The following is a 15,698-nucleotide window of genomic DNA, read 5'->3' on the forward strand; positions in this document are numbered from 1 at the left end:
TTCTCTTTATCCTAGAGCAATTGAAGCCCAATTCTAGAGCTAAAAACTTCCTCTCAGTAAAAGGCTGTTTCACATGTGTGAAGCCACAAAAGGCCAGGATGGAGAACCTAAATGTTCATGTAATTCTAGCACGAATTTGCTGAAAATAAGCCTGTTGACTGTGTCTGCAAGTCCTTAAAAAAATACCAAGCTATTCATCCGTCCTAGCACTGTCAGTCAGCACCCTGTTCAAGACATGCTTCAGCAGATGACCTGCTACATGACAGGCTGTGAAACCCAAGGCAATATCCTCACACACTTCTCAAAGCCATCCAGACATGACAGAGTCCTCCTCTCTCTGAGCTGTGGCAATCCTTCAAGCCCTTGTGTGGACTTGAACAGGAGAAGCGAGCCCCTGGGCTGGAAGCAGGCCGTGTGTGCTGTTTCCCAGCCCGCAGTTACTTCTATGGCCTAGCCTTATCGGTAACCACGGGGTGATGCACGCTCCCTCAGACTGCTAAGCAACCCCGCTGCCGAGGCTTTAGTGTCACCTCACGCGGGGCGTGCTGCGGTACATCGAGCCGGAGGGAACAACAGCGAGGCTGAGTGCAGCACGTTTGTATTCGGGAGGACAGCTGATCAGCGGGTCAAAGACAGATGAGCGAGCACATCTGAGGTCCCCGATACAGCCTGAGGAAAAGCACAACTCCAAATCCAGCCGTGGGTCACCCATCCTTTACTCTAGGGCACCGAAAAGCTCCACAATCATGGCCTGCCAGCACACAGCAGCACCAAAGCTCTTGGAGCGCACAGAACTGGGGGCTGAAGCACCAGAAATCCCATTTTCTGAAATCTTTACAAGGTAATTGGACAGTAATACGGTAGCTACAGTGAAGAACAACTCCTTCTCCAAAAGCAAAGGCTAGAAATTGAATAACGTACATGCTGGTAAACACATTGGCAGGATTTGTACCACAAAACACTCATAATCCTCATTTCTGCTAAGAAAAAATATGTCTTATTAACCTCACCAGTCTCAATGCTCAAACATTTATTTTTTTAAATAACTTGACTGCATCCTCATTAATTACAAAGCCTAACTGAAATGAGTAAAGCTGGTGGAAACTTAGATCAAGAAATTAATCTTTATCTATGTGGACATTCAAAAACAAACCACCCGGGGGAAATCTTGCTTACAATTCGATTAACACAAAATTCCTCATTTCCTCTCAAAAGGACACAATTCAAGCAAGACTACCTGCTACCCTCACTTAAATCTATCAGCGCAGCCTCCTGGTAAAGGAGGCACAATCATTTTCAAACTGCCACCTCGATCTAGCATGAGCAATGCTGTATTCAGAAAGGGGTGGATTGATGCCAAAATATACCAATTTGAAAACATCCTCCCCAGGTGCTATACTAATGCAGTTAAACTGACTTAGTGTGAGGTGCATGTGCAAAGATATATTCCCTGCATATACCTAATAATATCACTGGACTCACCCACGCACACCTGGGACTAGCACGAGTTTCTGATCAAAGCCATTTGCTGGCTTTGTGGGCAGCCTCGGTAACTTTTTGAAATAGGAAACAAAAGAAACTGTGCCATGATAGGGGACAAAAAAAAAATGCACCCAGCAGTGCTTCCACACCATTCACTCCAGTGACCTTGCTGCAGAAGAGAGGAAGCATCATGGCTGCAGATAGAAAGACGCTCTGCTATTTTAAGATAAGAGGATTTCTGTTTTCCTCTTGTTGGTAAACTGATGACACTGCAGGGGGGAAAGCTGACAGCTCTTGTTAAGTTTCCTGTATTGGCTTCCAGCTTTTTAGTTGTCACCCAGCAAAACTGAGACCCCTGCCAGAGTGGTTCCAAAGAATGTTTATCAATATGGTGACAGTCACTTTATATGAATATATATATATTTATATATGTGATGGCAGGGTTTCAACTAGAAAAATCATAGCGCTTTGTCGGACTGACCATCAAGATTGCTTCCCTTGCTCCTTAATCCTTCCACGATAGCTCTAGGCAAAGACATCTTTGAGCCACATCTGACTATGAGCAGCAGACAAATTGTTTGCTTTTCTTGTTTGCTTCAGACTCCCTTCAGGTTGCAGGTTATGCTGCTACAAGTGAGAAGTCTGGTGTAATGTTAGATTTTGGAGAGGTCTGTGTGGCTGTCAGAGGCCTGACTGCATGTTGAAGCATACAGCCAACTAACTCAAGCTCCCTAGAGCAGACTAACCTGCAATAGCATCTTGGTGCACATCGAGGACTGACCAAGCTTCCCAAACACACTTTGTACTTTGCTGTGATCTCCATCCTCCTACCTCACTAGCACTGCCAGTTCTTAAAAGAGATGGTTCTGGGCAGATGCCCAAAGTGCAGAAAGCATCCATGGAAATTTCTGTATTCAAAAAGAATACCCTGACGTTTCATTTCCATCCAAGAGATGTTCTGCAGCCTGTTTCTGATATTTCCTCGCCACAAAGATTTGTACTTTCGCTTGTGAGTTCTGCTGACCACTCAGTGTTTTTTTTTGTTTGTTTGTTTTGCGTTTTCTTGCAATCACATTTTCAACATTTTAACTTTAAAGATACCCATGTTAAAAGCCTTGCTGTCTCACAAAGCATTTCACCTCCCCACTGTTAATGTCACCTGGAATCAAAATCAGGTCTCGTCCCTCCGCCTGCAGCCCCTTCCTCCTTTTAGAACTGCCCTGCCTGCTTTTGTCTACACACAGTAAGAACAGCCCAGAAAATAAATTAGAAAAGGATCTCTTCACCGCTGCCTGGAGAGCTCTTCCACTTCTAGCTGGAGGCTGTTGATTTTGTCTCCAAACTCCTGCTTGAAGAGACGGTTGTCCTGCTGGGCCAGCTGACGGTCCTTCTCTGCCTGTCGCAATCTGGATTTGAGCCACATGAACTTGTGATAAAAAACAAAAGCCATGGTGGGGAGGAAGACCGAGTTTAAACAACAAATTAAAAAACCCAGTGAAAAGGTAAAGCCAAAAAAAGGGATGGTAAAAGCAATGGGAAGGAGGAAAATATTTTAAAGAAATGCAAAATGCAGGTGAACCAGGCAGAAGCGCTGATTTTCAATTTTTTTTATTCTATTACTACAGTTTACAGCCATTAGATGAAAAACATAAAACATCACTTTTATCCAGATTCAAAGCAAACCTCAAGTACACAGAATTTTAAGTCAAATTTGAATTTAATGTATGTTACATCTCAGCTTTACGCACGTAACTGGAACTTGCAACATAGGTTAGCTACTATATTTAGAATTAGTGCATTTTCCTGGTTTCTTCCACAGACTGTCACACTGACTCAAGCGCCCAGGCATTAGTACCCCAAAGCATCTCTGCTTCAGGCCTGACATCAGAAATTGCCAGATGCATAATTCTGTCTGATTTTAACATTGTTGTGACAGCAAACGAAACCAGCCCAATCCCCTATTCCTACAGGGGAAATTTGAGGAGAGGCAGGGGTGTTAATAGTTCTAACTTGCTACTCGGATACGCCTTGATGAAAGCTTTCACCATTTTTTTGCCCCCCACAGGTAGTTAAAATGCATTTCTAGTAAAGGATTACTGAAGGTTAAGTTTATACTTTCAAGCATGAGACTTGGGCATCGCTTAAAGATCGAGACCTGGTCTCCAAGTCTGCTTGTGTGCGGGCGTCCATTGAACAAGCTAAGCAGTGGCACACGCTTGTGCATAGGAGGACTAGGCTGAGCCTCACAGGTTTTTAAACGTACCTAGCGAGAGTCAATAGGTATCTTTCCCCAGTTGTGTTTCAGTCACATCTGCCTCCTGCTGCCCCACGGAGCGCTATCCAACAGCGCAAAGGGGGAACTGGCACCGAAGAATTTTTACAACCATCTCACCAGAGCAAATAAACCTTATTTCACTCAAACCTCCCCAATATCATTTTCTTGAGAGAAAAACATCTCTAGGAGCACTTATAAGGTAAAGGCTGTAAAGGGCCAGCACATTGAACTTCTGTGGCCACAGGGAGGAGGATATTAATTTACAATAGTCCAAGGTACTGTTGCTTACAGTTTTGCACTAGGGTATTACAATGACAATTATTTTTCCTATCCAGAGATGTTTCCAAGCTTTAGCTGTTCTTTCACTAGCAAATTCCATGTTTGTATTGAGCAACAGAAACTTCGAAGCAAATGAAAGAAGTGTAACAGTAAAAGGCAACTCTTCCTTTTAAACCACTAACTACTCATTCAAGGAGTGGTCAAGTACCAAATTACCATTTCCACTCCCCACCACTGCACATTTTTCTTTTTATTTTGTTTATTTCAAACACTAGAGTATAAAGATCAGATTTTTTTTTTAATTTTTTTTGTAAAACATGTAACTTCCCCTTCTAGGGAGAGGAGAGACCTATCAAAAAACACCTCTCCTCAGCTTCCTTCAGTCAGGAAGAACAGCAAGGTATGTCTAGAGGGACTCATGGCAGAGGTAGAAGGCAATGCAGAGATAAGGAGGTTTTCACTGAACTTACCACTCTATCATGTTACTCTAAGACACCTAGCTACTAATTCTGGACACATGAAGTTTAAAGGAATAAGGATAAGTCCCTACCCTCCCACCAAGTCACTAAGGCAAAATCGTTGCAAGCAGTCTTGGTTACAAGAGGGCTGGTCTTCGCGGCGATGAGCTATCGAGTCGTGCCCATCTGTCTTTGACTTGGGGCTGAACCCACAGAACAGAAGTGAATGGGTAAACGGCTTGGGGTACGCACACAACTACTTTCAACAACTTCCAGGGATGCATTTTCTCCTCTACTTCACAAAAAGGGAAACACAGAAAACTAGTTGACTTTCCAGAGCTGGCCAATGCAATATCGGCTCGGCCAACGTGCCTAGTATCCATCATACATGTTGAAGACTTGTGCTGCTGCATACGGCATGCATCACCGGGATGTACAGAACCACATTCCTTACGCTTTTCTGGTGTGTTTATTGGCCAACTCATTGGTACTTTTAACACAGTTTAAATGGCAAAGTTGGGGATTTTTAATATCCGACTAAATCTCTGAAGAAAAACTCACTGATTTTAAAAACTCAGCAAATTCCAAATCAACTTTAGATGACAATTAACATTTTAACAGTTGATTTTTAGCAATTCTCAAGTTCTTCCCTCATAAATGAGTTCTGATGTCAGAGCTGTGAGGTGACCAGACATAAAAACATCTAATGATGTTTCTGGATCAGTTTGTTTGCTGCACTATTTAAGGTTTTTGCCTGTTTCACCAAATCCTTTTCACTGTATAAGTAAGTCAGAATGAGGATGAGGAGGAAATGGAAAAAAATAGGAACAGCAAGAGAAAAAGAGCAAGTCAATTAGCTGAGAAGATACAATACATTTTAAAATACAATTTTTCTACAAGCAAACTGACCTATGTCATTAAGAGTCATAAACCCTAAAAATAAGGACATCAATTTAGTGCAATGAACTATTCATTAAGTAAGCCTCACACAATACATCTTGCCAGGACCTAAGGTTTCCCCTGGTTTTGCTCAAAGCTAGCAGTTAAGGCAATTCACAGAGATCAAACTTCTGAACCTTTGGCCAAACAAGAAAAAAGGGGAAAAGGAGCACTGCTCCTTGCCATATAAACCCAACTTCACTGCCGAGGCCCTCTTAATTACATGAGGGTTAATAACATGAAAGCAACACAGCCACGAGGTTGGAGCTTAGCCTGTAGGAATGACATCCATCTAGTCCAGGACATCTCCATCAACCTTTAGTGACAATCAGGCTGCCCTATCATCTTCCTTGAGGTACTTTCACGTGAGATTTTTTTCAAGCTTATTTTTCTCAGAAAGTATAAGAATCAGAGCATTTGTCAGTTCATAAAGAGAATGGTTCAAATTTTAGGGTGTGTTTCTTCTTCTTCTTTTTTTTTTTTTTTTTTTTTTCTTCAAAACAGTACCAGAGAGATCTGGAATAACCAAGCATCTGTAAAACTGGCCTCTGCTGTATGCTTGTCCTCCTTGCTCCCACAGCAATAGTTATCAAAAATCAGGCACTTCTTTAACTGCGTGGCTGTACTATCAGATGCATCAGTGCTATCAGAGATGGTAACTGACTGTGTAACATACAAATACGCAGCTGACACAGATAAACAAAGCTGCTACCTTTAGTACTGTTCTAGCAGTATATTTTTTAATGCAAGCCCTCCTAATTATGCAAAACACTTCTAACAGTATCTCAAAATTATCGCTGAGATTGAATCCTACTCGCTTAATGTAAAGCTATTTAGAGGTGACTAAGCACTGCATTTGGGCTCTCACCTACTTCATTCATTTCAGTGTGACACTATCACTATAATGAAAACAATTATAGTAATTGTAAGTTTCATTTTTTACCTTTGTTCAAGCTGTTTAATGGTAGCAGCCATCTGATTTGTTTTTTCTTCCAAACGGCTGTTTAATTCACTCTTCTGTTTCACTCCCATATCTGAACTCTGGAAAAAAATAGCAATGTGCTTTCTGTAAGTACTGGTAAAACCAAAGTAAGCCAGGACATATCACGTGGCAAATGAAATGAAAGAGGCAGAACCCAAACAGACAGAAGGCGCTCAAAAAGCAAATGCCAGGTCAATATAGTAAGGCCAAGCATCTTGCCCTACAGGTGCAGGCTGTATCTGGGAACCCCACAGAAAAGCAATACCATAATCAGTTCTGCTTTCTGTATAATATGTAGTAATTGTAGTGATGCAGCAGCTGCTAAGATCACTCAACTGCTGTGCACAGAATGATTGGCTCAAGGAGCACAGAAGCAACACTTTCTTATTCTAAAATTCATTTTACTGTTTATTTCTGAGAATTATGTGCTGCTCTTTGCCATTATGCAGTGATGTATGTAATGATAGCATATACTTTCAAATATGAGATCGTATTGGAACAGAAGCTGTCATGGTTTAGTTTTTAACCACACAAAAGCCAGAAGATGCTTTCCCCAATGAAACATACATTTCCAAATCATTGCCAGTCTTTCTTCACAACAAACAGCATTTTCCTTTAACTCCTAACATGGTCAATTGCTTAAAACATTACAGCTTTCTGTCTTGCCCCTCAGCAGCTCACATCCTCTTTACTAAACTGAAAAAACATCACTGGGATTACAAAGCACATACAAAAGTTGGAAAGCAGTTTGAACCAAACTGCATGATTACTGCTGTTTAAATTCTTAGCTTGACCCTTGACAAAAAAACGCCTGTGGGCTCTAGAAGTGAGTATCTGCACCAACAAAAAAGTAAAACAAGGTATAAAGGGAGAGCATCTCAGAGAACTGGCAAAGCTAAAAATCTGTTTTCTACCCTGCAAAGAAAGAAACCAACATGGAACTACTGAACACCGATCAATCATGTAAATACCTGGAAAACATGCTCAACTGAAGAGTGGCCACTACTAAGATACCCTCCCCCAAATCATAACTACAGTGTGTGCACTTCACTACACTGGAGAAAATCCTATCCTTACCAATCGCAGATAATGTACTCTAACAGACACTTGTGAAGGTAACCTACGCAGGGAAACATTCCTTTCACTTAAGGCATTTTTTATTTTTTTCAATCTTCTGTTGGTTTACCAATTTGAAAAAGGCAAAAAGACTATCAGTGCATATGTCATTATAGAAATATCTTCCTTGAAGTTTCTTGCACAAATCAACTTTAACCTGAAGAATGTCAGCCCTAATGCGAGCAGCAAACAGAAACAAATGTAGAAAAAAAATATACAGATAGGGAGAAGGTTTAAACAGGAGCAAGACAGAAGTATGGTATACTGCCTGTCCCTTCCACACTCAGTACTTTTTAAACAAGGTGGGGTGTGGAAACCAAGGCCCCAAAAAAGTTTTATCTGGAATTCATCCCATTTGATTTAATTATTTTCCTACCTGCAGCTTGAAAGATAGTTCATGCTTTAGGGCCCTGAGATCGTCCAGTTGCTGCCTGAGCGCCACCAGAGCATCTTGCTTCTCGCAGACATCTTTCTCCAGCATCTTCATGGCTAACTCCATTTCCTGTCTCATCCCAATCTGGACCTCCAGCTCCTTTTCCACATCCTGGAACACACAGCTCAGTCAGCACTACTCGCCAGCTTTCTTCACCATCAGTGATGTAATCACTCTTAACTGGTGCTCTTGGCAATGGAGTCACAACCCCAAAGTGTGCTGCATTGCCACAGCATCACAGTTATAGATCTGACACATCAAAAACAATTAAGGACAACAAATATGTTATTTCAATCCAATATTAAAGCCATGTAACCAGCATTACTAGTAAAGAGTCAGAAAGCACTACCTGAGTCCATCCTGATGGAGGGGACTAGTGAAAAAGCTGGCAGACTTAATTTTCTTAAAAGGTTCTGCTCAGGCATTTTATTTTGCACCAGCTGAACACAAGGTATTGAGTAACAATCCAGATAGTGGCAATATCCTTACCTGCAAGGGGGATGCGTCAGACCTAGAAAAGCAACTGCGCTGCTCATTTTGAGAAAGAGACCTCGAACTGATAAATAGTCACAAAATTAACATTAATTCTGACAAGACTGTCTCAGATCAGAGTGAGGTAGACAGGCAGAAATGACAGTAAGCCCCTGACCAAACATGTTGAGAAGTCATCATCTAGCATGGAGTAATTATGTGAAAAAGCCATTTGTAGTGAGCTTCAACCTCATGCTGCCCTTACCAGCCGCAGCTGAGTCTCTTCCTTTAACTGTTTTCGTGCCTCAGTCAGTGCATGTCCATCTGCAGTTCTGTCTTTAGTGACCTAAGGAAGAAACCCAATTAACTTGTCATTATATATGCCAGTAATCCTCACATTTGGTGATCATTTGTTTTTCCCACTTTGAAAACAAATTCTGCAAGTATCAAAACTCAGCAGCTCTACTCAGTTAATGCAGCATGCAGCTTACGTGAAGTGACTATTTCCCCAAGCTGCTCAGTGCAATTCAATGAATATGAATAAAACGGACAGACTGTCTATTTTCAGATCTTAGACAAAATACTACGTATGGTTACAAAGTCTCAGACAAATATCTGATGGGGTTTAAAACCCATAGCAGATTCTGTCATAGTTACTAGTACTTTCAACAAATCAAAGAAAAGATGATAGAGTATTCCAACATGGAATACTCCTTCATTTCTGAAAAGGGTAGTATTTTGGGCCAAAAAAGCAGAACTCCTACTTTCAATTTTTTTTTTTTTTTGCCAACCCTTAATTAAATCATCCTTCTTCCTGTCCCTTCTGACACCTCCACCCAGCAAGCCATGAGCATGCTGTGTTAGCTTGCCGCTCTGCACATGCTCACTGTTTCATCAGCACATGCCAGGTAGGATTTACTGTGGCCAGGGTCCATCTGTTACCCTCTGCAGAAGGCCCACCTGGAGTTACCCTTACTTATTACAGATTTCCATGAGATACATAAGGAAATTAAGTCTCTTCAAAACACCTACTCTGCATCAAATTTGGGCTGGAACTGCCCAAAGGGTTCCAGAATTATCTATACACACACACACCTTACGATTGGACTCCAAGATGTAAGAACTTTCTTCTTTAACCCGTTCCATCTCTTCCTGCAGTGTAATAATCCTGTTGTTTGCAACAGCAAGCTGTGAACAAAACAGAACAACAGTAAATGTACCAAACACACAACTGGCAGGGTTTCTTTCCCCCTCTAGATAGATTTCCTGTATTAATTTGTTTACGTCCCAAGTGAGAAAAACAAATAGTTGAAGTGAAAAGACGGTTCAACCCCTGTCATGAAGGCAGACCATCTGAAAGAGTATCAGTTGGCCAACAGTGGAAGTCTGTCACTGGTAACTAAAACAGATTTTCCAAACCATTTCTGTCCATGTCTTCCAGTCAAGTTATTCAGTTCCAAGGGTCACTACCTGCTAGACTCTACATAACCCATGATTAGCACAACTCAATGTAAAACCTCACTCCATTCCTCTTCCTTTGACAGGCATAACAAAAAAAAAAAAAAAGTGAACATAAAAAAGTAGCTTAAAAAAACACAAACAGAACTTTAGCAATGGAAATAAACAACCAGGGAGGTAGTACTTGTGTGGATTTGCTACAGCTTTGCTAGCTTGGATACATTGCTACTCAGAGCATCTGAAGTGCAAGATTTAGACATGCACTTCAGATGCTCTGAGTGTTTAAGCATTTGGGCAGGAGAAGTGCTACTAAAAGTGCTCCTCATTACAGGAGGAAGGCTTAACTGGAAACTGAGGGTCAGCAGCACACACCACCCTTACGAGACAAGACATTGCCTCAGAATAATTTCCCATAAAGACATCCCTGCAGACTAACAGACTACTTTGAATGTGTGGTCAAAGTCCAAAACAACTTCCGAAAACTCCTTCTGGCTTGGTAAATTGTAACTTTCGTAAGCCTTGCACACAAGAAAAGATCAGTTACATTCCAAGAGAGACTTCACTAAGAGACAGGCAAGTTACTACAACTCAACATATACTTGACTCATTATTGTAATTAATTTCACGGATACCATGCTTAATGGACACAGCGTTCATACGCTGCAGGTAATAAACCAAAAGCTATATATTATATTAGCACCAATTGAAGCCTACTGTAGACCACCTTTTCAAAATTAAAAGTTAGTCATTTTTAACTGTGGAAGTTAATTCTGAGAGTGGATATACTACCTTCCACTACTACAGCTTCTCATCGTTTGGCATACGTCCATTAGAGAAGGTGTTCAAGAATCAAACACACAGACCTCTGACGAGGGTGAACAAACAAGAAAGAATTTCTATTTCATATTTATACTGCCAGGGCACTGAGATGTCCTAACCAAAGTCATTCTGCTGAGCTAAGTGACATGCTGACAGACGCTGTAAAACTTTTAGGATGAGAATTACTTTCACCCATTTGTCGTGGGAATTGACCTGTGAAGATTTTATTACATATATTCCATTATTAATAAACTTCAAAACCAATTTCAAGACACAGATTACACTTAAAACTCACATGCCAACTACCTTCCATGCTCAGATTGAACAATGTTTTATCCAGAAAGACTTGATTTCTTACAAATCATGACAGGCTAGAGGAAAAGTTATTGCTATGTTTCAAGTAATATCTTAACATAGTAGTAAACTTCTGCATCTGTCAAAAACAAATAGAAGTTTATAAAGTTTTTCATACCATTTTGATGTCTCAAACCATGTCAGCTGTATAGCATTTGAAACCACATCCATTGTACAATTTATTCTAAAACATTTTCCAAAAATCAGAAAGAATTCAAGACTTCAGAAGGAAAAAGCGGATTCAATTCGGTTTTGATTTTTAACATAAACATTTAGCTGTTTTCTACATCATATTTAGTTAGCAGCAACAGTTAATGTAATTCCTTGGCAGCTCAGTTATTCCAGTTACATTATTAAACTGACATCATTACTTACACCACAACTCTGAAAATAAATCCTCCCTTACCATTTCTACACTTAATTCCACAAGGCCGAAACATCAGATGCTTCCCTATTACACTTACCTCCTCAGTCAGTTTAGTGTTGGATTTTTCTAAGGCATCCACTTTTGCCTGTAGGTTGTTCACTGTAGCACTGTTGAAAGGAAGAAAGCCTACATTAATTCCTTCTTTTTTTTTTTGGTAGTCTCATTTCTATTGTGCTATACTACATAACAAAGAATAAATACATCATATATTACCTTAAGTGTCTGTTGAGTTCTTCTACATAGTTCTTCTGGTCCAAAATAGCAGTTATCTGACCATCCCTGGAAAAAAAAACAATCACTCAGCTCAGCCAGAGCATAGTCCTTTCACATCTAAAACCAATGACTGTGTGGCATGTTTGTGGAGGCCCCAAGCAGATCAGAAGGTCTTCTCCACCAAGCCAAAAGATGACGAGACAGAGAGGAGCCAACCCCAAGTCATTCAGCCTACTTTTAGCATGCACATATCTAACTATGCTACCCACCCTGATCACCCCACAGGGGCTTCTGGCCCTGCTACACACTCCACAGAGGGATGGAGGCAAACCATCATTCTGAATGCTTACATGGACAGAAAGACAAGCTGAAGAGGAAATAGCACAATTTCTCTTTGATCCTAAACCTCAGTATTTGTATTAATAGACCTAAGAGACACCATTAAAGGTCTAAGAGGAAATGCAGCCAACTGTTAATGTTCAACTAGACAACATTCAGGCAGTTTGTCACACATGAAACGGAAGGATTAAGGCAGAAAATGTTTTAGTGAGTACAAAACTATTTTGAATTAAAAAACTGCTTTGTACTACTTTTATATGGGACAAGAGTTATGTTATCTTGCCAAAATTCATTCAAGGAAAGCCATCAACAAATGTGCTTTTTTGCATGCATTTCCAGCAGGAAATCCTAACTAAAGAAGAGATCTAGAAATGAAACTACAGATAAAATAACGGCAATCAAAACACCAGACCCTGAGGTACAATAATTAAACATGTACTTGATTTCAAAATGGCAGAACCTCTTAAATAGGAAGAAAGAGTCTCAAAAGTCTCAGAAAACCACAAGACTGGATCGGTGTATCAGTGTACCCACAGTATTTTTCAAGATCTTGCTCTGAAAGTTGCATAGCTACATTTGTGTACACTGGCACAAGTATTCAGAACTATTACACTTATGATCAGTTCCAAGCGGAGAATTTATTTAGGGATGGTATGGTGCCAAAAATCAACTGCTATCCTGCCAGCTGCACAACTGGTAAAGGCTACTAAGCTGCTTACCAAAAAGGTTTTCAAGAATGGCAGACCTAACTCAGCAAAGGGTCACTGTTAAGGTATTGTCATCTTCCTAAATTGCCAGTTAATAAAGAACACAGAACTCCTGGGACACCTTCCCCTCCCCTGCCACCTCCCAATACTTCCAGTATCTTATTTATACATTTTTTTTTCCCATAGAGGAACAATTCACTCTAAGCAACGTTTTAGTGAAAAATTTAACAGCTTGCAGGGCAACTTGAAATACTTGAAAAGTCATCAAGAGATAACAATTTATCTTGAAAACTCGAAAGGTTATCAGGAGATGACAAGCAGGACTCTCATGCGTGTGCTTACCCTTCATTGCCTTTTGTGCTGTTCCCATCTTTCAAATACATCGAGAAATCAATAACTCCAACCTAGGGAAAAAAATGCATTTTACATCAAATGATTCTCTTAAGAAGAAACACTGTTATGTGTGCTATGGAAGTTCAGGGTCATTCAGTTAGAACATCAGCACATGTTGTATTATAAACAAAGATTCATTATACCAGTAATTTAGCCAAAATGAAGGAAAACATACCCTTGTTCAAGCAAGAATATGCTAGCAGAAACAGCAAGCTAGCAAGCAGGTCTTAGGAGATAAGGACAAACATTATCATCACTAGAACCATACATTGCTTATGCAAGCTGTAACGTAAGTGCACGTGGGCCTTTTCTCTTTTGTTTAATGGCTACATTGATCTAGTCATATGGCAGGAGTGAACTACAAGATCAGTCCACTTCTCCCCCCCTTTTTGGGAAAGTCCATCCCAGCACTCTGCTTTATCTTCTTCTGCATTTCACACCACAGCAATCCAAATGCAGACCGCATGAAAGCATAACAAAGAAAAAACCAAAATCTTGAATCTCTGATGCCAGCTAACTGATGAACACTATAATGGTAGCAAGCTTGTATTAGTCTTAAATCACTTATAGAAAAAAGATATGAATCTCAGATAAACAAAGTCCTCTACAACAGAAAATTAGTCCAATTTAAATGAGCAGAAAAAACATTAACAGAACCCAGTACCTGTGAATCCAGGTCTTCTCCTTTCATGCAGAAATTTGCATCAATGACATTCAAACCTACTAGCAGGCCGGCAATGATTGCACCTTCTTCTTCCATCATTAGTGCATTAGGCTCATAAAATTCACTGCAGGATGGACAACAGGAGAAAACAAATGTTGCATCTTTTAAAATTCGACCAGAACAAGGCCAACTAGAATGGCTTTTCTGGTATTTCATACAATAATAAAACAAGCTCAGGCTTAACAAAAATCAGGCAATAACACAAACTACACAGAAGTGTAGTCCTATCAAACTGATGCTCTGACCAAACATCGCCCAGCACAGTACATCTTGGGGTGAGGCAAAGACCCAGTAAGTAGGAGATCTGGGCTTTCAGCTGTTAGAAGGTGATGCAAAGTAAGCATGAAAGTTGAGCGATATCAGAGCACAGTGAGGATTCAAGATTGAGGCTTAATGTTAGAGTTTTACAAATAGCATACTTTTACTGCTCCATCAAATACTTCTCTAACATAAGACACCACATTTTCCAGTGGACAATAGAAAGTTCTCCTTTCCAGCCCCAAGTCAGCTATGGATTTGCATGGACAGACAACAACAACAACAAAAACCTACTTGTTTACGTACAGAAACATTAACGTATTTATTAAATCCTACTACTTAATGTAATCATAGCAGCTCTAATCTATGGACTTGCAATTACCCTAAAAACTAACTGCTGTTTTATGAATGGGGAAGCAGACAGAGAGAAACAAAATGACTTGTTCTGAGTCAGATGCTAATGAAGTGACAAGGTCAGAAACAAGTCCAGGGCCAAGATCTCACAAACGAGAATACTGCATCCCATCTATACAAATATTTCACCCAAGTCACTTCTTTGGAAACAAAATTTTTATTTATTCTAACAGACAGACACTTGAGACAATAAGGATGGCAAAATGGCAGCTCCTGAATGAAAAAAGAATATTAAACTTTTTTATTCCTTCAAAGGAAGCTCTACATTTCACAAACATTACCATCACATCAGGAAGAGTACACACACCCTTACCTTTTGGGTGTAAAAGATCTTTAAAAAAAATATCTTACAATAGGGCAAAAGGGAACCTTATCTAATCTGAGAGGTCACTACTCACCTGAGAAGATCCTTTCTGTTAATCAAGGCCTTCATGTATTCTGAAAGCTTCTTCTGCATTAGAGCCAGGCGAAGCCAAGCTCTTCCTCTACCCACAGGTGTCCTACAACAGCAAGAAACGAAGGAGTTACACACAAACTGCAATACATATCCACAGACAGCTTTAATAATCCTATTGTGTCTGAAGTTTCTGCACCTTGAAGATACAGCTGCCATTGATGACAAGAGGGATATACAAGGTATTTAAGCATGAATAGTTACAGACAAGTTTGTCATATAATCATAGAATGGTTTGGGTTGGGAGAAGGCTTTATAGAGATCACATAGTACAAGTTATGTAAACAATTATCTAAAGAATTATCACTGCTTCTCCCCTAATCCTGTATTTGTTACTATCTTAACAATATTTTCCTGACTTCACTGGTGCTGGATGGTACTACACAGAAGGTGATTTACTGAAGCAGATGAACTCTAGTTCAAATGCAGTTGTGTATACGGCAAATCAGAAGAACGTGTGTATATTCAGCTCAACACCGATGCCCAGGCATCATTTCTTCAGGTAGGTGTTAAGCCTGCTGAGAATCCACAAAGACAACAAAATCACAAATTCACCAGTGTTCTCTTCAAGTGTTTTGCTCATGAACGCACTCACAGGATGCAATAGCGTATAGTCACAGCCCTTCCAGCCCTTCTCCCCATTTCTCCTGACAATCTGAAGCACACAGCTTTAAAAAATACGAGAACTGATATGCTGCATCAC

The 15,698-nt window shown here is 40.2% G+C and overlaps 1 protein-coding gene across 3 annotated transcripts in view; it reads right to left on the bottom strand.

Moving 5' to 3' along the window:
- The window catches only part of RUFY3 (RUN and FYVE domain containing 3), a 62,116-nt gene that overhangs the window by 7,167 nt on the left and 39,251 nt on the right, over positions 1 to 15,698 (bottom strand). For 2 of the 3 annotated variants that reach the window (XM_084286100.1, XM_084286099.1), the window contains 10 exons: positions 14,940 to 15,041; positions 13,810 to 13,933; positions 13,095 to 13,156; positions 11,707 to 11,772; positions 11,531 to 11,600; positions 9,531 to 9,623; positions 8,701 to 8,781; positions 7,908 to 8,075; positions 6,377 to 6,474; positions 2,769 to 2,888 (listed from right to left, as the gene is read on the bottom strand). In XM_084286100.1, coding sequence (XP_084142226.1) covers positions 2,769 to 2,888; positions 6,377 to 6,474; positions 7,908 to 8,075; positions 8,701 to 8,781; positions 9,531 to 9,623; positions 11,531 to 11,600; positions 11,707 to 11,772; positions 13,095 to 13,156; positions 13,810 to 13,933; positions 14,940 to 15,041 — 984 coding nt within the window. Of the gene's footprint in view, positions 1 to 2,768; positions 2,889 to 4,551; positions 5,271 to 6,376; positions 6,475 to 7,907; positions 8,076 to 8,700; positions 8,782 to 9,530; positions 9,624 to 11,530; positions 11,601 to 11,706; positions 11,773 to 13,094; positions 13,157 to 13,809; positions 13,934 to 14,939; positions 15,042 to 15,698 lie in introns of those variants that run through there. The other variant, XM_084286101.1, reaches the window with a different exon arrangement.

The sequence above is a fragment of the Netta rufina genome (assembly GCF_964035555.1).
Source record: "Netta rufina genome assembly, chromosome: 4".
Lineage (NCBI taxonomy): Eukaryota > Metazoa > Chordata > Aves > Anseriformes > Anatidae > Netta > Netta rufina.